The sequence below is a fragment of the Lepidochelys olivacea genome (assembly GCF_965140295.1).
Source record: "Lepidochelys olivacea isolate rLepOli2 genome assembly, chromosome: 2".
Taxonomy (NCBI): Eukaryota; Metazoa; Chordata; order Testudines; family Cheloniidae; genus Lepidochelys; species Lepidochelys olivacea.
The window spans coordinates 16,289,823-16,313,774 of record NC_140412.1 but is presented as its reverse complement, the minus strand read 5'-3'; the positions used below and the strand labels follow the sequence as shown (position 1 = coordinate 16,313,774).

Sequence of the window (23,952 nt, the reverse complement as noted above, 5' to 3'; positions counted from 1 at the left end):
TAACCATTGGAAAGAGTGATTTCCAAAGGCAAAAGATGTCTGGCAGTGGCTCAGCTCCATCTGGAAGTCAGGGGGAGTTAGGAGCTTCATTTTCCTCTGTGCCTTTGAAAAATCTCCTCTTAAATTGTTTGGGAGGTTTGATATTTTTAGGGTGACCATACGTCCCATTTTTGGCCGGGACAGTCCCTTTTTTAAGCTCAACCATCGGGCAAAAATGGACATTCGTCCCATTTGCTTTGACTGACTGGATCAGTTGGCAAAATGAGACAAATGCCCACTTTTGCCAAAAAACGGGGTGTGGAGAATGTGTGGAGGGCAAGCAGCGATGCCAGGGTTCGGGCCTCCCCAGTCTCATGGGGGTGGGCCAATGGAGCTCGAGTCAGCCCCAGCCTCACACGGGGGGCAGGCAGGGCTTGGGTGAGTAGCTCGGGCCAGCCCCGTGTTGTGGGGGGAAGGGCTCAGACTAGCGCCAGGTGGTGTCCCATTTTCCTTTGGGGAAATATGGTCACCCTCGATATTTTCAAAAGACATGGCATCTGCTTGTCTTGCTTGCTTGCTTTCTCCACAGCCTGTTCAAAGAACCAGTCCTGCACAGTGATTACTCTTGAAATCCAGCCATCAGCGATACGATGCATTTTCTACCCTGATACACATATATGCACACATGGCCTGCAAGGCCACAGCTGTCGAGTTTTACTCAAGGAGCCAGCGACTTACATCTATTGGAGGCGAGGTAAGTGCAAGGCAGTACCATATTGAAGTAGGCTCCATTATAGAAGCTTGGGGGCTGTTCCGATAGATGGGAGAATGGTGAAGTATCTGGTAGAAGCAAAGCACTAGAGTTGTCACCCATCTGATTTGTATGGGATGGTCCCAGTTTGGGTGGGGTGGTTGTTCTGCATCCAAAAAAGCATGTGAACACCTCCCAAAATATCTTTCATGGTGAAGCCAAAAATCTTCATCATTGTGATATTGTATCACAACAGTGGGGTGCAATAAGTTTGGTCTGCAAAAAGACTTTGAAAGAGGGTAAATCGCTAATAATTTAGTAAAATTTTCATCCGTACCTAAATTACTTAGAAGCCTAAGTTCCATTAATGTTTAAAAAGACAGGATCCATGAGGCCTAGATTTTAAAAGGTATTTAGGTGTTGCTAACCTCAGCAACTCTTAACTGATTTAGGAGCCTAAATCTCATTCTCAAAAGAGAGTTAGGCTCTTGAGTGCCTAAAATCCCTTTTGAAAATGAGATTTAGGCTTCCAAGGAAAACAATTTTTTCTTTTTCCCCCCTCTACAAATAGATTCATTTGCACCCATCTCTGCACCTGATTTAACTTCATCCGTGTACATTCCATCCCATGGAGTTTTGCTTGGCAGGTCCCAAGTAATCCGAGTTGGTTCTGAGTGGAGAAATGTTAGTCAGTTTTTTGGGATTCCATATGCAGTACCTCCGATAGCAGAGAACCGGTTTCATCCTCCAGAGCCCTTTACCTGGCTGCAATCCTGGAATGCTACTATGGTTCGGTGAGAAGGCGCATTGTTGAATAGTCTTTTGATGTCTTTATTTGGCAGTGATGATCTAAACCCATTCAGGCACTCAGATACCATAATGATGAGCATAGTATAAAAGACTAGATATGTTGATAAATGATTATATTTAGGTGCTAATAGAAACTACCCTACACTACACACTGCCCAAAAGTTGTATTTAACTGTACACCGTATAGTATATTATAAATAATACTGAGATTCCAAAATTAGTGCTGCTTCCATTTTATTTAATTTTTTTCCCTACATCTCTCGTATTTCAGCCTTAGTGAGATCTGGAGTGGGTTGATGCAGTTTGCGGTGATTGGTTTTTAACTCATTGAATCCAACAGATAGGCTCTTGCTCAAATAGAAGTCATGGGCTAGATGCAGGAATTACTGGGTGAAATTGTCTGACCTGTGTTATGCAGGAAGTCAGATTAAATAATCAAAAGGGTCCCTCCTAGCCTTAAAATTCTGTAAAAACACATTGATTGAAATGGTGGGAGTAAAATACAAGATTCTGAACATTACTTGTAATGCACAGACTGATGTTCAGTGAGAGGAGGGCTTGGTGGGCATTGGGCACGTTACCTTGCAGGATTTCATTCGTCTTTGTCGTGTGAAGCCAGTTATCGTTAGTCCAGGAGAGCCAAAGTGACCTGTCACAGATATAAATCGATTAATGAAAGACAGGAGATTCTAATACAGTTGTACAAAATACCTGTGCATCTGGAATCTTTAAGTGTTGAACTTGGGCAACTAGTTAAAAAAAATGCAACAAAACCAAAAATGTCATGAAAGTAGATATATATTTATTTAAACTATTAAAGGGGTTCCTAGCGCAAAACGTCTACATTCTATAAAATAGAAAGCACCGTACAACACACTTAAAACCAGTCAAACTGAGCCATGCTGCACCAACACACAGGAAGCTGGCATAGGAGGAAATGAGAGGATGGAGGATAGGTCCATCAATGGCATCCCTAGCCTCTGTTTGCCAGAAGCTGGGAATGGGCAACTGGGGATGGATCATTTGATAATTACCTGTTCTGTTCATTCCCTCTGGGGCACCTGGCATTGGCCACTGTCAGAAGACAGGATATTGGGCTAAATGGAATTTTGGTCTGACCCAGTATGGCTGTTCTTATGAGATTGCCACAAGACATGAACTTTCGCTTGAGCAAAAGTGATCAATTCCCAGCTGGTACAGAGAGCAGCAGACTTTTGTCTTAGTAGATGGAGAAAAACAAAGGAGGAAGCCTAACACAGGAATGTTGTAAAGGCCAAAAATATTACTGGGTTCAAAAAAGAACTAGATAAGTTCATGGAGGATAGGTCCATCAATGGCTATTAGCCAAGATGGTCAGGAAAGCAGCCCCATACTGTGGTGTCCCTTAACCTCTGACTGTCAGAAGCTGGGATTGGATGACAGGGATGGATTACTTGGTAATTGCCCTGATCATTCCCTCAGAAGCATCTGGCATTGACCACTGTGAGATACTGGGCTAGATGAGCTATTGGTCTGAGCCAGTATGGCCATTCTTCTGTACTTACGTAAAAGGGACATGGACAGACCCATTGAAGGGCCCCAGCTGACCTTTTCTGGGAGAGAGTCCAAGAATTAAAAACCATTGACCAAGACCCGTGAGGCTAGTAATCAAGAGCAGACCTGTGCCAGCCATGTGGGGGACAGGTAATAGCTCCAGTACTTCAGATCTATGTTATCAAGGTCTTTAAATAACACGCTCAAGAAGTGAATGCAACTAGAGACTCTTTTGTGGGTGGTTGAAAGCACTTGGCGTTTGGTGGTCTTGTGTTGCAACATGCACCTGAGCCATGTGGGTGTCAGCAGCGTAACCACATTAGCCATGCAGCTTGACAGATGCTCAAGGGATCTAATGAGATGCAGCTTGTTTATTCAGGTGCACGGTGATTATATATGGTTGATATACACAAACTGTTGCAGTAATATATACAGCATCAATTCTTGGTGACTGCAGCCAAAATGATGTGTACAGTCATCTGCAGTACTTGTTTGGAAGGGCTATCTGCCTCTACTGCCTCCATCTAAAAATCATCTCTTTCCTCAGCGCGAAGAATTTGGCTGAGATTTTCAAAGCAGTTGAGGGGTCGTGGGTGCCTTGTTCCCATTAATTTTAATGGGAACTGGCTGTCCAGATCCTTAGGTGACTTTAAAAATCTCAGCCTTTGTCTTTTGTTGTTTGTTTTAAGATCAAAAGCACTGTTCGTAATTGTAAGTTTAGATGCAAGGAGGATTGCCATGGAGAATCACACAGACCTTAAACTGCCAGGTCTCCTGGTATAAGTAATAAAGCAGATCATTATTAGGGCCTGTAAATCATTATAGCACAATATTTTTGTCTCTTTATAACAAAAAATCAAATTGGGAGGCCAACATTATTGATATGAGAGACAGTTTCACATATATTTATTATCACGGTTGAGCTGGGTCATCCTTGGATAACAGATCTCCAAGAAACAGCAGGTTGGTGCAGCACCAATGATAATTCAGTAGGTGGTGCTATTTCCTCTGCGTCAGTACGAAACCGCTTCTCTTGTATCTTGTTAGGGAATTCTGGTGCTGGAGTTGCTGTATTTTTGATGAGATGTAAACATGAGGCTCTGATTACTTGTGATTGTTTAAAAAATCCAACCATGGTGTTTTTCATGAATAAGCACATTAAGGTTGTGTCCTGCCCATGTTCTGACCTGAGGAATGCCTATATTGCCGACCCAGATTTTCCCCTGCAAAGTCAACTCAATGTGCTTTTTCAGTTTTAAACTCTTGCATGGCCTTGTTGTGCTACACAGCTCCCTTGTGGGAAAACTCTGTAGAATTTAACAAAAGACGATAATTTTTCTGTAATATATTTGAACCACCCTGAAGAATTTAATAGCGAATTACATCCCTAATATTGATTTCTGTCAGACAATTTATAAACAATTTAGATAATTCCATAGGCTTTTAGGGTAGTTTCTATAGAACCCTATCAGTTCCATTCTTATTAAATTTGTAAGTCCGTAAAGGGTTAAACAGCACAGATGTGGCTGCAATTAAGTATGTGGGATTCCTCTTAGTCCAAAATAGCCCAAATGGTGGTGACCTTTCGACACACGCAAAAGACGTTTGTTTGATGGGGTTTTTGGAGAGGGCTGACAGTATGCTCTCTGTGATGATGAAGGGATGGAGAGGAGTGTCTGCAGGTGTCTGGCTGATTGAGTTTCTGTTGAAAGAACTGTTTGAATGCTGCTGGGATTTTGTTGTATTTATTGTATTGTTAATGATTTGTTAGGACACCTCTAACATTGGATAGACATCCTTTTTGTTTTAAATCTAAATAAAAATATCCTTTCTTTGCCTCCCAAGGGGGTTGTTAGATGGATGCTAGGAATGTGTTTGAGATGCACAGATATAACGGTGCTGTTGAAGGGTAAAAAAATTATTTTATTGAACTTCAGCTCAAAATAAAACAAGCTGCAACAGTACAAAAGCAATGCTGGTTTGTCAGTCAAAATTAACACCGCCTGTATCTTTAGGGCTAGTTGTTGGCAACCTGGAGATGGACTGCACCAATCTTCTCCTGTCAGTGAAGACTGCTTGTACCTGAATGTGTTTGTGCCTGCCAGCATTGTAAGTATCGAGTTACTAGAACATGGTGCAGCAAAATGTTGTCGTCATGCTGTCTGGAGTGGCCCATGAGTGAGTTGCAGTGGGGGAGGTTTAGATTGGATATTAGGAAAAACTTTTTCACTAAGAGGGTGGTGAAACACTGGAATGCGTTACCTAGGGAGGTGGTAGAATCTCCTTCCTTAGAGGTTTTTAAGGTCAGGCTTGACAAAGCCCTGGCTGGGATGATTTAACTGGGAATTGGTCCTGCTTTGAGCAGGGGGTTAGACTAGATGACCTTCTGGGGTCCCTTCCAACCCTGATATTCTATGATTCTATGAGTGAGAATACCAACCTCAGGGTAGACTGTTAAAATGCAGGGCACAAACCCCAAATTGGTTGAGAGTTCTATAATTAGTTTTCACCAACCGAGTAACGAATGTGATGTCCTCAGGCACTATACAGCTTTAACATGGAGTCATAGACAGTCCCCTTGGGCATTCTGGTCTATTTTGCCATACAGGCAAGCTTGACTCTGTGGTAGGTGATCACTTTACACCAAAGGTCACAAAATATTCAGGTTGCTTCCAATCCCAAAGGACCGGTCACTTATCCAGGTCAATTTGCACCTTAGATCTTAGATACCAAAGACAACGCTTGTAGCCAATCCTGTAATACATTAACTAAAGGTTTATTAACTAGGAAAAAAGAAATTAGAATTATTTATGAAGTTAAAACAGATAAACATGCCCATACAAATGAGTTGCAGTCTTAGGTTTCAGGTGGTGATAGAGCTGTTGAAATATGCCAGCTTTATATGTCCATTAGGGCTAACTCAGCTTACTTCTGGGGATCTCTTGCTTATGTTCAGGAATCTTTGCCCCTTAAAGTCCAAACTGCATAAAAAGACCCTAATTCTTTCTGGTCAGGAAAATTTATTCTCATTTCCCTAGAGTCCAAGCTGATGAGACGAGCGTTTCTGCATGTAATCTCTTTGGGTGGGGTGGGGGAGCAGCAATTGACCAAGTCTGTGTTCCACAATGGCCCAGTTGGATTCAGTAGTCCTTCCTGATGGGCAGGAGATAACACCTTCTGTAGGAATCCAGCATTTTGCGTTAGGTGAAATTTTTTCTCCTGTTTGGTGAGTTATGGTTTCAGAACAACCTTTTTATAGTTATAGAGCAAATACTTAAGTATTGCCTTATAGCATGGGATACAGAGATTATAAATAGGATTAATACATGCAGCGTCAAAACAATAAACATATTTTTATAAACATATTTTTGTTTCTCAGCTGTGCATTTGTCAGTATTAAGTGAGGCCTACCGGCCTTGGCAGCTGGTCTGCTAGCGTCACAGTTGAATCATTTGAAAAGGTTTTAACCACGATAAGCGGAAGTGTTTAAAGTGGTATCCATTAGCATCCTCGAAGTAAGAGCTGGAGAAGCTTTAGCAATGGTAAGTCACCTAGTCCAGTCTCCTGCCAGTGCATGACTCTGCCTTACAGTATAGTTATTTGTGCTTTGGCTAAGCTGTGTCTCAGTATGTTTGCAGAGCTGAAAAGGCGAGTGGGCAGAGGAGGAGATACACAAAGGGTTAGTCTGTACTACACAGGCTCTGCTGATGCAGCTGTCACAGTTCGGGGCAATCACATCTGTATTTCTCCACCGCGGTCCACCACTTTAGATTCCCTGCTCTTCAGCCATCACGTCTTCGGCTGAGACCCATGTGTCTCTCCCTCTTTACTGGGGTTAGTCCAGTCTGCACAGTTCCCTCCCTACTCTGTGATATCCCTGGCAAGCCAGTCTTCCTCAACAGACCAGCAGCTGCACTTTGCTCTCTCTTCAGAGGCCACAAACACTGCAATTGCTACAAGTTATAAATTAATACACAGCCCTTTCTAAGTCAGTACGTTTATTCTTAAAGTTAAAGCATTACAGAAAATACATAAAAAACAATAAAAAAAACATAAAAAAAACAATAAAAGAACCAGTGCGCCTACTAAACTGCTTTACAGAAGTCACACCAACTCCAGTCTTGGGCTCTGGCAGGTGTCATCCTTTCAACCCTTCCCTAAGGATTTGTGGCCCCCGTTGGACAGCAGGTCCTGTCCATTTGCTGGATCAGAAAGAAGGCTCCGAGTCAGCTTAAACTCAGGCTATTTATCCAAAAGTCCTATCTTTGCCTGTTGAACCAATACATGTGAGCCTCACTAGGTGGTGGTATTTCTCTGGTGGCATTACAATTTGACTGAGGCAATTTGCCTAATCACCCCCCTCCAGCTGTTTTTAATTCCTGGAGGGCTGCAGTCATCACGTACAACCCTTGTCCCACAATGATGTATAAACTTAATGCAGGAAGATCTCCTAAAGATACTGCAAGAAACTGTTGTATCTGTCACAACTGCTATATCGGAATAGCTACCCTGGCACAGCTCTTTCGTGTAGATGCAGCGTGTATCAACAGAAGGTGGCTTTCTGCCAGCACAGTAGCACCACCTCCCTGAACAGTGTTATCTATGCCAACGACAGATGCACTCTTCTCTTTTGTGTCTGTACTTAGGGTTTTGCTAGCATAGCTGTGTCAGTCACACCCCTGACTGACATCGTTATGCCAACAACATGTTGCAGTGTAGAGCTGGCCAAAGACAGGGAAAGAGAGAGGGGGAGAGAGAAAATAGGATGGGGAAAAGAAAAAAACTAAGGGCAGAAATAGCAGTGTTCCTAAAAACAAGACTCTTTTCCCAGGGGGCGACACTGAATGCCACACAGCTAATAGTGATGATGACTAGCAGTTTAGTTACTATATACGGGTCATAATCTACCCTTGATCTTTGTGGAAACCTCCCACTGATGTCGGTGGAAGGTCTGCTGTGGATTGAGCGTAGTCAGCAGTGCTAAATTTATGCCCCAGCCCACGGATCACAAAAGTGTTCCTCTCCGAAAATGGGCATGGGAGCCTCTGCACTCAGACAAACTGTCAACTGAAAATTTTAAGTTCATCTTTATAAAAAGTAAAAAATAACCCTTCCCACTGGCCTGGGTAGTCTAGCTGAGCTTTTAACAAGAGAGTAAACAGGGACTGGGGGGCCTAGGGTATTGGTATAGGAATGTGCATAATGGATAAGCATGAATTTCTGCATTCAGTATTCTTTGAGCTGCTTGAGTGCAACTTCCTGTATCTTTTAGAAGTGGCCAACAGTCTGTTTTCCCACTGCAACGCCAGATTATCGACTTTCTGTGCAAAGTCATTGCTTCGTAAAAACTTCAGGTCATCGTCTCAGGAAGCTTGCCAGCTCCCTTTAGCTGCTGCTTTCAGAAGAGCAGGAGCTTATTTGAAAGCATTGTGTTTATAACAACCTCAGCTATCCAAGTGGGCTCTTTTTTTGAGAGTGAGTGAGTCTGTGGACCTAATACTCCTCTCACTCATATGGGTGCAAATCAGAAGTAGCTTCACTGAGGTCAATAGAATGTTGCATAGGTATCTCTGATATAACGGAGAGAAGGATCAGGCCCTTTATTTTTACAGCAGAAAGTGGGAAAAGGATAATATGCCCCAGACTGTCATTTTCATGCTTTTTATTGTGGTAAACTGTTTTTACCCATGTGCAGAGAGCAATAGCTGATAGTTTCAGTCTTGAAGAAGTTAAAACAACAACCACCAATATGATGTCCCCTGGAGAGAGACAGAGCCCAGTGGCTTGCACAGTAACATGCTGCATCTGAAGTGAAACACAAAATGGGAGCTTCCTCCTGTAGCTGGGAAGCGACTCTAACATTTAAAGCTTCGGTGCCCAGAAAGCAGAACACACAGTTGCGTGCATCACGTAAACTTCCACGTACAGCTGGTATTTCTGAGCTCCTTTTCCTGCCAATAACCATCCTCGCTTGTCGCACTAGCAAAGCAGGGCTGGGTTTTGGCTCGGGTTACCTGATGCAGCTCAAGCAGAGGGATGGTTTAAGGTCAGGCTTGAGAAAGCCCTGGCTGGGATGATTTAATTGGGGATTGGTCCTGCTTTGAGCAGGGGGTTGGACTAGATGACCTCCTGAGGTCCCTTCCAACCCTGATATTCTATGATTCTATGATTCTATGATGGTAGCATTTTGCTGGCCTAAATAAAGAGTTGGATTAATGTTGGCTGTGCACCCTTCAGGGAAGAATCTTCCTCACCTTCCCAGCCTTACTGTGCCGTCAGTGTGGTGCGCAGCTCCTAATGCAATCCTGTTAAGGACTGTTACACATCCTGGAACTTGACTAGTTCTGTCAGGGTTAAAATGCTCCTGCCAAGCCCCTTCTGAAATGCCTTGCAGTGGAGCAGAGAGGATAACTGAAAACATTTCTGAACTCCGGAAAGCCTGTCAGAACTGCCTTTTATTTTCCGTGTTTCATGAAAACCAAAGGTGTCGAGGCTCAGGTCGATCATGATGCCTAGCCTAGCTGTGGAAGGCAAAGACAGTTTTATGCTGCTGCCCATCACCGTAGTATGTGAGCTTTAACTGCAGAGTTCAGATCTGTGTTCGCATCCTAGTCCCCGAAATTCAGGAGGGCTCTGCTCCTGGCTTTTGGGTCAGGTCTATTCTATCCTGTCCTGAGTTGAGATCTGGAGCCAGAGGTGTCCAGACTTAAGGAACCTACAGCCCTGGCATTGGCACTGGGCACAAAGGACCCACTGGTGTAAAAATTTGGCTAGTCCTAACTCATTCTCTTTCTTTCTTTTATGAGAGTGAGGCTTCATTTTGGGCCCAATCGTGCCAGGCACAAATCTGCTCCTGTGAAATGTTGAGCACCCTCTGCTCCCAGGATCAGGCCCATTGGGACTACCAGCTGACGGCCAGCTGCTACAGCGCACAGAGCCAATTAGTATGGACCCCAGCTGATGACTGGGCATGTGTGCCCTGCACAGTAGCACAAGGGCATGCCCTCTGAGTCCTTAGGCAGCAGCAGCTCCCCTGGGCGAACCGAAAGGCACCTTTCCCATTAGCTGTGCCAGGCTTGTCTCAGTTGAAAGTCTCTCTGCGTGTTTTACTGCTAACAGTTTGACCCTCCATGTGTCATTCCTAAATGCAAAACCAGAACTGATCAAACAATGCTGGTCAATAGCCACATGGCAATCCTGGCTGGTGCTAGCGTTGTGCGTGTGAGGAACTTGCTGGCCAGTTTTTCCAGTTAGGTGCAGTGTTTTCTGTAATATTCTTCTGTGTTGCATGTAATAGGCCAGATTCTACTCTCATTTACAATGGAGTATCGCCATTGACTTCAGTGGAGTTACTCCAGATTTCCACCTATGGTCCAAATTTGGTGTGAACCAAAGGCCTTTAGAGTCCATGGAAAGGGTTGATTTCACTTGGCTTTAGACCAGGCCCTACATTCTCTCTGCCCTAATATGTAGCTGCCACTGTCTTGGCTCTGTTGGTTAATTGACTGTAGCTCCGGATAGAGAATAAAGAATGTGATAGATTCCCAATATTTTTAAAAAAATTATTAGATAGCCAATATATAGTATAAAATTAATTGGATACCAAATAAGAACCTGGACAATACAACACATCTCACATTTTGTATGGAATAGTTCATTTTTAATATAAAAATATGGTAGCATCCTCCTGAAATGATTAACTCCAAAAAGTGAAGGAGAGATGATTAGTGGTTGCTACAATTCAATATAAAGATCTGCTTTAGATGACAGCACTAAGAACCAGTAGCTCTGCGCTTGAAATCTGTGCTCATCAGGGGATCACTACCCAAATTATCCCATGTGCTTCTCAAAAGGTTGGATTAATGTGCAAGACAAACCAGCTGGGGAATTTGCCACTTCTCTGTGCAGAATAACCATGGGGAAAAGGAGCCAGTGTATCTAAACCTTGTGTATTGTAGGGCAGATGCGGAGAATGGGTGGCGTTCTGTTTACCCCCAATACTTGAAGGCTGAATCTTCTCAGTCAGGTGCTCCACATCTGCTAGCACAGCTTCTGCTTTCCCCCATCATCGCTTCTCCTTCCCCCTTGTTATCACTAGAAAATTAGGTCATGTTATCTAACATGACTTTAAACACAACTGAGGAGTCAGCAAGACTGGGACCGTTTCTAGGGAATCTCTACTGGAACCACTATGACCAGCTGACATGATGTTATGTAAGATTTGTCCCTGTGATGTTTAACATTGTGTTAGCTAACACGACTCTGCAAAGTGGTGTGTGTTAGACCAGATTTTCAAGTGAAGACAAACCCTCACGTCCGCTCTCTCTCCTTCCTTTGTTCCTCCCCTCCAATTCCTTGGCCAGGACCTGCATAATTCTCTGAATGGGACATTGGGGATGAAACAGTCTGAATTAGGCACTTTCTCTGGAGAAGAAGATGCAGAAGATTCAGAGAACACAGCACTTTTCAGCACTTCTGGATGAAGGCAGCACATTTCCCAGTCACACTTGATGCTACTTTGCTCATAATAACAAACGTCTGAACTGAGTTTCCACCAGACAGAGGAGGGTGCAACACATTTTCAGTTCATAAATCAGGGTCACCCCTTAACAATTAGAGAAAGTTGAGGGCAGTTTGCTACTTGCTCCTGGCCTCTGTTTTTTCTGGGAACTGACACTCCTGTGATGGTTTCCTCCTGCACGGATGGCCACACGTTTGCTGGAAACAGATGCTCAGCCACCTTTTTCTTCTGTGCAAATGGGATCGTCCTGTTTAGTTAATTCTGTTCAGAAAATGACAGCAGCAGAGGCCAGGGCTACCTAGTTCCAGGCAAAAACAAACCCCAGATGTGTTTTGGTGCTGGTGTACAGACCACCAGCCTGTCTCTGAAAAACACTAAAGGCTGTCAGGCTGGAGGGAGGTTACTAATGGGATTCTTCAGGATTGGGTCTTGGGACCTATCTTATATAACATTTTTATTAATGACCTTGCCACAAAAAGTGGGAGTCTGTTAAGAAAATCTGTGGATGACACAAAGTTGGGAGGTATCGCCAATACAGAGGAGGACCGGAATATCACACAAGAAGATCTGGATGATGACCTTGAAAACTGGAATAATAGAAATGGGATGAAATTGAATACTGCAAAGTGAATGGTCATGCACTTAGGAACTAACAACAATATTTTTTTCTATAAGCCGGGGGCTCATCAGATGGAAGCAACAGAGGAGGAGAAAGACCTGGGTGTATTGGTTGATCACAGGATGACTATGAGCCACCAATGTGATGTGGCCATGAAAAAGGTTAATGCAGTCCAAGGATGCATCAGGCGCAGTATTTCCAGTAGAGAAAGGGAAATTCCAGAATATTGTGTACAATTCTGGTTTCCAGTGTTTAAGAAAAATAAATTCAAACTGGAACAGATGCAGAGAAGGATGATCAGAGGAATGGAAAATTTACTTTATGAGAGGAGACTCAAAGAGCTTGGTTTGTTTACCCTAAGCAAAAGAAAGCTGAGAGGAGATACGATTGCTCTCTACGAATACATCACAGGGAGGGGGAGGAGTTAAAAAATTTAAGTTAAGCAACAGTGTGGACATAAGAACAAAAGGATGTAAAATGGCCATCAAGAAGTTTAGATGAAGGTTTCTAACCATCAGAAGGTTTCTAATCAACAGCCTTCCAAGGGGGCCCGTGGGGGGGAAAAAAAACCTTAACTGGCTTCAAGACTGAGCTTATGGAGGGGACGGTATGATGAGAATGGCCCTGTAGCTGATCTGCGGCTGGTGATGGAACATGAGTTGGGGAGGTCTCTGAGTTACTACAAAGAATTTTTTCCCAGGTGTCTGGCCGGTGGTTCTCGCCCACGTGCTCAGGGTCTAACTGATGACCATATTTGTGGTCAGGAAGGAATTTCCCCCCTGGTCAGATTGGCAGAGACCCTGGTGTGTGTGTGTTGCGGGGGGGGGGGGTTGCCTTCCTCTGCAGCATGGGGCATAGGTCACTTGCAGGTTTAAACTAGTGTAAATGGTGGATTCTCTGTAACTTGAAGTCTTTAAATCATGATTCAGCCAGAGGTTATGGGTCTATTACAGAAGCGGGTGGGTGAGGTTCTGTGGCTTGCAACATGCAGGAGATCAGATTAGATGGTCATGATGTTCCCTTCTGGCCTTAAAATCTATGCCTGTTCACTGAGTAGAGGAGGATGGAGAATGATGTAGGAAGTTCCCAGGAGCTATAAAAATGGGATGAAACTGAGGAATGGAAAATTGAGGGTGCATATCAGAAAATAATTCCTAACATTAGGGCCAGGCTTCAACCTCATGCAGAAAAGCCCACTGAAGGGAGCCATAAAGAGAGGAGAACTGCAAAAGACTCATCCCATGGAGTTTTCAGGTGAGCCATCCCCTGACTGGGTTTGATGTCCACTAGGGTTTGCAGAGACCACATGGCCAACTCTTGTTTCTGTTCTGCTGTGGTGGCCTCTCTGCTCCTTAGCAGTGCAGCCTCAACAGGAGGGAGTCCCCCTGTAGCTATTCTGTAGCAAGTGTAGAGAGGACCTAGGGAGAGCTGATGCTGCTTTTTAGACACTACCTATGCTGACGGGAGGGATTCTCCCATTGGCACAAATACATCAACCTCCCTGAGAGGCGGTAGCTAGGTTGACAGAAGGATTCTTCCATTGACCTAGCGCTGTCTTCAGGGGACTTAGGTCCGCTTAACTGCACTGCTCAGGGGTGTGAATTTTTCACATCCCTGAACAGCAGAGTGATGCCGAAGTAATTTTTAAGTGTAGACCTGCCTTCAGGAAAATTAATCTAGATTAATTTAAGGCGTGAATTTAAACTGTGTTAAACCCCTCTGTGGACACTCTCATTCAGAATTAAAGTGGTCTTAATTTGATTTAGTTTAATGCACTTTTTGGAAGATAAGCTAAATTGAATTCAGGCCACTTTAATTCTGAATAAGAGCATCCACACGGGGGTTTAATACAGTTTAATTTATCCCCTTTAAATTCTCATTTTGAGTTAATTCAGATTAACTTTCCTGAGTATCCCCATGTAGACAAGCCCTATGATTAGGAGGCTGGATTCAGCTTAATGGCACATAGTCCATTCCAGGGACTGGTAACCAGTCAACAAACCAAATTTAATTCTAGGGCTGCTGCCAGGCAGGCAGTTCTCCTCTCCTCAGTGTCTTTTTTTTTTTTTTTTTTAGCAGTGCAGATTTTGAAATTTTGAAAAATTTTGAAATTTTGAAAAACTGAAATTTTGCAGATTTTATTGAATTTGAATACAGCACAATCATCAGTGTCATTGCCAGGCAGTTTTGCATTGCTTGGAATGTTTCAGAAGAGAGGATAATCAGGTTCACAGCAATGACCTGAAGGAGACTATAGCCATAGGGGTATCAGTTGCTTTCATTCTCAGACAGACTCATTGTTGCATTAACTTGTCTGTGATCATTACAGGGCAGAAACATGGCTGTGCTGATGTTCTTCCACAATGGTGTGAGTGGTGAGGGTGAGAAAGGGAGGACGGTCATAGACGGATCATACCTAGCTTCTGTCAGCGATGTCATCATTGTAACTGCAAGTTACCGTGTTGGAGTTTTCGGCTTCCTTAGCACTGGTAAGTCTGTACGCTGTCATGAATCTATGAACTGCAGGCCAATCACATTCTGCAATGTTTGCTTCCAAAGTGTGTGTGTGTTCTGCCTTTTCATAAGCCGGAATCTTTGAATAAGTGTTTTGGAAGACACATCCAAGGAAAGTCGGGATTGTTGTGTCAAAGGGATATGGAGAGTAGCATGAGCCAAAAGGGGGCACAAAGCAATCATCCCATTTCAAAAGAGCAGCTTGACTTTTATTTACAGATAAAATCCTGGATGTTTGTATGTACAGTAGAACCTCAGAGTTATGAACCTCAGGAATGGAGGTTGTTTGTTTCTCTGAACAAAACATTATGGTTGTTCTTTCAAAAGTTTACAGCTGAATATTGATTTAATACAGCTTTGAAACTTTACTATGCAGAAGAAAATGCTGCTTTCCCTTTATTTTTTTAGTAGTTTACATTTAACACAGTCCTGTACTGGTGCTTTTTTATGTTTTGTTTTTGTTCTCTGCTGCTGCCTGATTGTGTACTTCCAGTTCCAAATGAGGTGTGTGGTTGACTAGTCAGTTCATAACTCTGGTGTTTGGAACTTTCCTCCTCATGATCTGTAATGCTGGGGACTTCTGCTTCCCAGTGCCGCTGATCCAGATTCCTATAAATAAATGGCTTGTTTGGCCAAATTTCCAGAAAACAGGTGCATACCTTGCACGGACAAAGTACCCGGTCTGCCTGCACAAATGCACGTTTGCACCTACCTATGTCAGTCTGACAGCAGTGCAGGTACCTGCTGTTTGGCTTGGCTTTTATTAGGTCTTTTAGATTCATTTTAAACACTTACAAAATATTTTTCTTTCTGCTTATTTGCCTGGCAGGTTTATTTGTCTTTAAATAGGGGGTGGATAAAGGGATGAGGGGAGGAAAAACAACAACTGAGTCTGGAGTTCTGGCCCCTCTTTCCTCTGGCTGCTAGAACACTGTTTATATCCCTGGTCTTATACTGTACCTTTGAGTCCTTGCTGCATGCCTTATAGAGTTTCCTGGATTTCTTCATTGGACCCTCAGTCCCCACCACTGCTTAATTAATAATCTATCCTATGCATCTGTGGGGATCTGAGTAGGGAACTAACTCTTTCCCTTTGGTCTTAGTTAAGGCCGCTGCACCTTGCCACATGACACTTCTGATGATCCTGAGGTTGAGTTTTGCATGTGTAGTGACTCTGCTGAGTTTTGCCTGGTGCGGGGTTACAGCAGCATTTCCCTTCTAGGGTGTCAGATGTTTTTGGAGCTCATCCCCAGCAATGCCTGGTTTTAGTTCAGCCACCTGAGAGCCACACGCTGCAAACTCCTTGTGCATTTTGGTCTGAGGTTGGCAGGGTGCATCTGGGGAAAGTATCACTATGGTTAGTTTTCTGCGAACCGGATGCTTATGAAACTGACACTTCATATTGGCTAGAGCTAGACAGGGTAGATAGACATTGTGCAAGCTTCCATTATGCAGCCCTGCCCACACATCTGCCACTAACCTCCTTCAACCCAGCTCGTCTTATCTTAGTTTCTTCCTGAGAGGAGTCTGTTAGCTGGGCTGAATATTGCATGGTAGCATTGTGGTGTGGTCAGATGTCCTTCTCGGTACTTGGACAAACCCTTCAAGTCCATTTTCACCTGTATTCCAGTTGGAATTAGAATTTGGGTGTCCAGGGGAGAAAAGGGGCAGTGCACAAACCCACCACCTAGACACCAGTGAACAGCAGCGTCTGTAGCGTTCTTTGCCACTGCTGCAGCTGTCCACAGAGACAGTGACTGATCTGTGTGTGGGTGTGTTGGCAGACAGAATGCAGGAGCCTTCCCCCAGCCCCTTGGTCCAGTTCTCACAGGGCAGGGACTGGTACCATCTCTGCGTTTGGGAGAGCTCAGAGGTGCTTGGGGGCCCAAAGGGGACAGGGAGGAGGTGGGGCGACACTTCACAGCAGCCTAGGCAGACCGGGGAGCAACTCCTGCACAGTGGGGAGCATGGGGAGCTCCCTGAATACAATCACTCCTATTTCCCCTGAGGGCAGGGCAACTCCTCATCACCTTCACTGCAGGCCAGGGCCAAAATGGCACACTTTGATCTAGTCTGGGGAGAGCTCACACATTCATTACAGTTAGAAACTTTGCCACTACTGTAGTTACCCTTTACCTTTCTGTAGCACAATGCAGACTCCCTAAGGTGCTTTTCTCTAATGTATAGCTGCAGAAAATTACAGTGAAGGGTCCCCAGCTGCTTCAGATACCGTAAGAACTTTTGCCTGGCACACACACACAGCCCAAATAGAAACTTCTGGGAGGTTTTCCTTTTCAAGTACTTGTTGAATTAAATCCTGGCCTCACTGAAGTCAATGGGAGTTTTGCCATTAACTGCAACGGGGCCAGGCTTTCACCCCTTGATTCTCGCTAAATATAGAAGTGTGAATATTAAAATGCCATATAAGGGGCCCAACACCACGAACGAAGGTTCTGATTCTCCGAGCAAAGGCAACTTCTGGATCCTTTGATGTTTCCTTATCATAAATTGCAAACTCAGGAACAAATGGGTTAAAGCTAGTAATTTTCTTGCAACAAAAAAGCTGCCTTTTCTATTGTTAGCTCTGCAGTTATTCCTGACTCTTATGTGGCAGAGCTGTTTTAGGGCTAGGTGGGTCATGGGTATATACACGTGGTGGTTGCTTTGAGTGTAGAGAAAACACAGATATGGGTTACACCTGCTTTTCTGTACATATTGAAAGGGCACTGTTGTAGGTATGTCTGGATGTAGGCAAAAAAAAAATTGTTTAAACAACTTTCCTCATTTATGATACAAACAACACCTGGGGTGGTTAGAACTGAACAAATCTGAAAAACCTAATCCATTATCTGTTGTGTGGTTTGACAACGAAAATAGGCTAGTGCTTTTACCTTTAAGTTTGATAGAGTGGGATTACTCAGATGTTTAAAGTGAAGCCCGTTTCTAAGTGTTCTCAGGAATGGAGTCTTAGTAACTAAAGTCACTGCCTGTGTCTGGCATAGTCATCTTTGTCCTGACACCCATTTCTTTTCACTCTTCTGTGTTCCTCAGGCATGTGTGCTTTGTCTCCGAATAGATTGTTCATAAGATTTATATCGAGGCCCACCACCAAAGTAGTGAAAACAGTTCCTGGTGGACATGGGTCTTCGGTCTAACTACAGTAAATGTTGGTGCATAAATCCTTTGCTTGAGTTCTTTGGTTCATTAAATACATTCCGCAGCCCATCTGACTCTTGCCAAGACAAAAGAAACTGGTCATATTCCCCTTGCAGTATTTTCATTGTACTAGTGGCTAGGCCTATCTCTGTGGTTAAAGAATTTACATGGATTTCACTTCCTTAGGTGAGCTCTCCTGAACTTGCAGCAGTATTTAAAATGAGTGAATTGAGTGTTGAATTGACAGCTCTGGATACTGATGATCTCTATCGATAGAACAGGCTATGGCAGTGAAAGCTTTCCCCATTGCTCTGCCATTGTCTCTCAACCAAACATGGCTATAGGCAAGAAATTCTAGTCTCCATGCTCATTCAGTCCTTGTCATTCTTAGCAGAGGGGCCAATAGCTGTGGTTTAGACACCCTTAAGAACTATATTGAGACCACTAAAGTTCTATTCTATTCTGATTCTTATATTTCACCCATCACTGTGGTATCGAAGCACCTCATTATATTATGTTGGGGGACAACTGTTACAAGAGGAGAGCTTTAGTCACTATTGGCCAGGGTTGGATTTGAACTATTGATCTACAAACCAGAAGGCTTCATATTCCATTACTAATTTGTTCCCCTGAGTGTTTTTAAATGTATCCTTATTTTAAAGATACATTATTTTGGTCTTGGCAATGGAAGGAACAAATATTTTCACCTAGATTGCTATTCTTGGCTGTTCTGTCTCCTTTTAAAGCTTTTCTAGTTTTGAATATGAAGGTTTTGAAGACAGGTAGATAAATATAAATAGCCTATTGTGAAGCAAAGTCATAGGCAATGAACAATTATTTTCACTTCCTTTTTGATACTTAACAAGGAATTGCTTATTTCTGCTTTTATTGCGTTAAGTTCCAGTTTCTTAGAAATCAGTGTCATTGGGAAACTAAATGCGGGACGGTTTTGGCATTAAAATATCAGGTTACTGTCCGGCACTGTTGAATAGTTGGCTGTCCTTTGGGTAGTCCTGGGGAATGTATGGTACTAGAATGTTCTCAGATTTTTTCATTTCCAAAAGGGCTGTGAGTGGTGCATTTGACATAACATGAATTTTACATTATTTATATGGGGCCAAACTCAGAGGTGATGTATTCGTTGGGGTTGTATTAAAATACATATTGTATTTTAGTTAGAAGACTGTAAGGGGGTGCAAGGGAATCCAGAGGGTTGTAATTTTATATGGCAAGGGGCTGGACAGGATGGGTACAGGAGGAAAAGATGCTACAAGAATATAAGTATTGAGAACTGAGATACTCGGCATTTTGAAGATGAAACTACCTATTTACGTAACTAAATATGGATTGAGAAGTCTAACTTGAGGCACTCAATTTAGAAAATCTTGGCCTTGATCTGTAGATAGTATTATAACTTGCTGGTCGACTAGCTCAGCTGCCCTTTCCTTATTATAGTTTAAAAACAAACAACAACAAAAACAAAACCCCCACCCCTCCTGTAATTGTAGAATTCATAGCTGCAATGTCTCTGTTCTAAGCTGTAATGTTTTGGGTTATTATTGGGAAATACTGTAGTACTTTGTTTTATTTTTTAATAGAGGATGGTAGATTTTTGGTTTAATTTCGTTGAGACAGAAAAGTCCCAGCCGACAGATATAAAATGAAAACAGAACAACATTCATGATTTTTCCATTTGCAGAAAGAGAGAGGTGTGTTGTTGTTGTTACTACTAAGTAAAAACCTCTTTCTCATGGTAATCCATGCAGCTGGAAAAGCCATTCGTTTTATTCATTTTGTATAAACTGGCAACTCTTATATTTTTTGTTTATATTCTCTTGGAGCAGAGTGGAACATGCTACTAATATATCACAGAGGCTTTGAAGAAAAGTTTCATCCGTAGTTTGCTGCTCTCATGGTGTTTTAATTGTTAGCCTGCTGTTTCCAATCATCTCCAGAACGTTGCCAGAGAACGCGTGAAATGCTGAACTCATTGAGGTCAGCGATAAAGCTCCTATTGACTTCAACAGAGCCAGGATTTCATCTCATGTGCTTGGCTCCACTTTGCTGCAGAACTTGTCAGTGATGCCCTCAACACCTCCCCCCCTCCATTCCTCCTTTTATAGACATTAGAGCACTGGACTGGGACTCAGGACATCTAGGTTCTATTCCTGGTTCTGCTACTGACCTGCTGGGTGATCTTGGGCAAGTCACTTCCCCTCTGTGCCTCAGTTTCCCCATCTGTAAAATGGGGTTTATGATAGTGCCCTTGTTTGTGAAGTGCTTTGAGATCTACTGAAGAAAAGCACTTGATAAGATCTATGTATTATTATCACTACTGTTACTGCTCTGTTGCACTGGGAAATGGGACCATATCTCCCCCAGTCTTCCATCACATTCAAAGGCTTTCTGTCTTTGTTTTCCCGTATACTTTAAATCTAAATGACTTTTATTTTAGAATGAGGGAAAACACAAAGCAAAAAAAAAGCAACACTAAGTCTCCCCCAAAGAGCACAGTGTGTGTCCCCTCCATACCTGGCTGCATCTGAACTGAACACAAAACAGCATCAGTGTGTAGCAGACCACTAGAAACCTAAAGGTTCAGTACACAAAACTGTAAATTACATAGTTCCAGTATATGGATGTCCAGTAGCTGTCTCCCAGTTCAATTTGAATTGTCCTCAGGGTTCCCAGTGTTCTCTATGGGTTTACTCACGCCTGCCCCTCTGATCTCTCACCCACTTTCTTCCCTATCCTCTCCACCTCCTAATATGGTCTCTCTATGATATGCTGCACTTGGGGATCCTCTTTCATCTATTTTGCTCCATCTAGCTGCAGTCTCACCCCCTCCCCCACATCTGGGCCTCCCAACCAAATGCCTTCTGCACCCCCAGAGTGGAAGTGGTATAAAGTGTGGGTGTGTGTGGGGGGGATTCGAAGTGAAGACCCTCCCATGGCTCCTTGTGACAGTGTGCTGGCTGTAGCACCCTGGGCACTGAAGTTGCTGTAGCCCAGAGAAGGGTGCAGACTTAACTAGTGTGAGCCAAACAACCTGTTTCTAGTGGGGATGGCTGACACTCGGTGGTAACTGCTGGGCTAATGAGACAATTGGCTCAATAACTGGGAGGAGATATAATTGGGAGGAGCTCAGTGGGTGAGCTGGAGGACGAACGAAAGCTGTTCGGGAGATTCCATTTACCGTACACCTGTGCTACATCCTGCTATGTTTGGAAACTGAGGATTGAGGGCACGCATGGCGCAAAAGAAACACACTGCATATTTGTGAGTAGGAGACTACGAAAGCAGGCTAGGCGATGCTGCTCACTGGGTAGCTGAAGAACTGCCCTGTGACGCTTCTCCATTGCAACTTGCCTCAGCTGAGTCTGTTAGATCCTAGGCTCCTTGGGGCACGTCATTTCTTTGTGTCATGTACAGGGCCAAGTACGCTGCCAGTGCCAAACAAATAATGAATAACCACGGAGTCCCCAGGCTTGGTTGTAACAGTGATGCAGCCGAGCTCTTAAGCTGTCTACGCTACCAGGGCTCTAGCGGCACAAGGATGGTGCCGTAGCTATGCCGTCATAACCCTAGAGTGTAGACGCTGCCTACAGCGATGGAAGGATTTTTTTTCTGTCCGTGTAGGAACATCCACACCCCGGCCCTCAGAGTAATGGTAGCTAGGTCAGCAGGAGCATCCTTCCATCGACCGAGCTGCATCTGCACTGTGGATTAGGTCATCGTAGCTCTGGAGCTCGGGAGGGGCGGGGGGTTTTCACACCCCTGAGCACTGCAGCTATGTCAGATTAAATTGTAAGTGTGCACCAGGCCTTAGAGAAGATGCTCCCACACCGGGGTTGAAATGGAAAAGCTTACATGGTCACGGTCTGTGCCCAACCTGTTCGGTAGGGGAGATTTCTGTTTCCAGGGCTCCCATTCTGACATCCAGTGCCCAGTCTAAATCCCACTAATGTCAATAGAAACATTCCAGTTGCTTTTAATGACTGGTTACATTGAGCCCCTATGGAATAAGGCACAGAGCACTGAAAATTGTCTCCTTTTATCTCTTGTAATGGAGGCAGCTGTAAAGGGGGTTGTCTGTACAGTGACTGCCATGGAGGAAGGTGCTATAAGCTGTGGGCCTGATATTAAAAATGTATCATTCCACCACTTAAATGTTCAAGGGTCTTGCATGTATTTCATGTCTGCTTGCAGAGCAGTAATGGCCCTCTTCCCATTTCGTCTAACAGGTTCTAGTGTGGCCCGTGGAAACTGGGGCCTTCTGGATCAGGTGGCAGCTCTGAAATGGGTGCAGAAGAACATTGCTAGCTTTGGAGGAGATCCAAGTCAGATTTCAATAGCAGCTGATCGTAGTGGGGCAGACATTACCAGCATCCACCTACTTGCAGGTGCAGCAGATTCGAATCTCTTCAAGAGGGCATTGCTGATGGTGAGTCCCATTCCTCTGTATCTTAGTAGTGGATACCAATGGCAAAGACGTGAATTAATGTTAACAGAACTAGGGAGTGTGCTTGCTGGTCTTATTTTATACATATCTGCATTATATATTTTATTTTATTTTATTTTATTTTATTTTATTATTTTATTTTAGCCTCACTAAAATATATTATTGTATAATAGCACCTAGCAGCCTCAGCTGAGATTGGGATTGCCTTGTGCTAGACATTTTACAAACACATGGTAAGACCCATTTAAGTGACTGATTTAATCAAACTGACATTTTGATTCCTGTCACTGTGGTTTTTCATGTGCGTATATACATAGAACTGGTTCATAATTTATAGAGTTTCCATTCTGCAAATATCATTGCTGTTCAGCACTTTTTAGACTACAAAGCTGATTTGCCAAACATCCGGCCTCTTTGAAGGATCCATCGTCCTTGAGGTATGTTGCCAGTCCCATGACCGATTCACATTCTAATTTTCACTTTTTTTAAAAAGGAAGTTTCTAGTCTTTGTGATTGTGACAGTAACGTGCTGACAGGGATTGCATGTGCTACTGTTTTACACAGCAAAAGAAGTGTCCCCATTCATCTTAACTTGAAGTTAACTCTTAAAACTAACAATGATGATTTAAAGGTGCAGTTGATTTGCATGTAAAATTACTGCAGTATTTCCATACAAAATGGATAATTGAATTTGCAAATGGCTGAGCGAACAAAGGGCAGAAATAGCACTGGTCCTAAAAGTGCACTGATTTTATTTCTTCTTTTAGTGAGTTCAACTATGACTAGACCCATACCTCTCCAAGTTACCTCATTTTGAGGAAAGTTACTTATTTTAGTCCCAAAGTTCAACATGAATATTGTGTTCTCTCACTTTTGGGGGGGGGTGGGTGGGTGAATATTCGTTATGCCAGAAATAAGGAATCATGAAACTAAGTTTCTAGCAAGAGTTACTTTCATGAAATGAATAAATCCCTTTAAGCATTTTAATTTTCCTGAATGAATCATTTTTGTCCCCCTCATTATGGTCTTTGTCACATATTGAATCCCACATTTTGATCTTGGCATGTTGAGAAGTATGACATAACCAAGGCCTTATCTATATTGAAAGTTGCACCCGAGAGAGCACAGGAAATGTGAGTGTCTGCTCTGTAACAGATTTAACAAATTCATTTGAAAACTGATTTAGTTAAACCAGTGCAAAACTCTGAGAGGACTCTGATTTATTTAAACCTGACTAATATCCATTTAGCTTAATGAGGTAAGGAATTGAGTTAAGAAATATATATGACCAAGATTTAAATCAAATTAAGAGTCTTGATGGAGCCTTTTATCTTTATCTTTTATTGGACCAACTTTTATTGGACAAGCTTGTCTCTCTCACCAACAAAATTTGGTCCAGTAAAAGATATTATCTCACCCACCTTGTCTCTCTAATATCCTGGGACCAACATGGCTAGAACTACACTGCATGCAATAACTAAGTCAGTTATTCCACCTTTAGTTAAACTAGTGGAACTTTGATAGAGACAAGGGACTTTCGATGAGACACATGCACTGAAGTCACTTTGGAACTGGGACTTATGCTCCACAGTAACTTACCTGCTTTT

General features: G+C 43.2%; 1 protein-coding gene across 1 annotated transcript in view; it reads left to right on the top strand.

Moving 5' to 3' along the window:
* TG (thyroglobulin) overlaps positions 1-23,952 on the top strand; it is a 197,897-nt gene that overhangs the window by 95,765 nt on the left and 78,180 nt on the right. Inside the window, exons 34-38 of the mRNA XM_084619139.1 lie at positions 569-733; positions 1,302-1,524; positions 5,089-5,182; positions 14,543-14,702; positions 22,128-22,327. Coding sequence (XP_084475265.1) covers positions 569-733; positions 1,302-1,524; positions 5,089-5,182; positions 14,543-14,702; positions 22,128-22,327 — 842 coding nt within the window. The remainder of the gene's footprint in view (positions 1-568; positions 734-1,301; positions 1,525-5,088; positions 5,183-14,542; positions 14,703-22,127; positions 22,328-23,952) is intronic.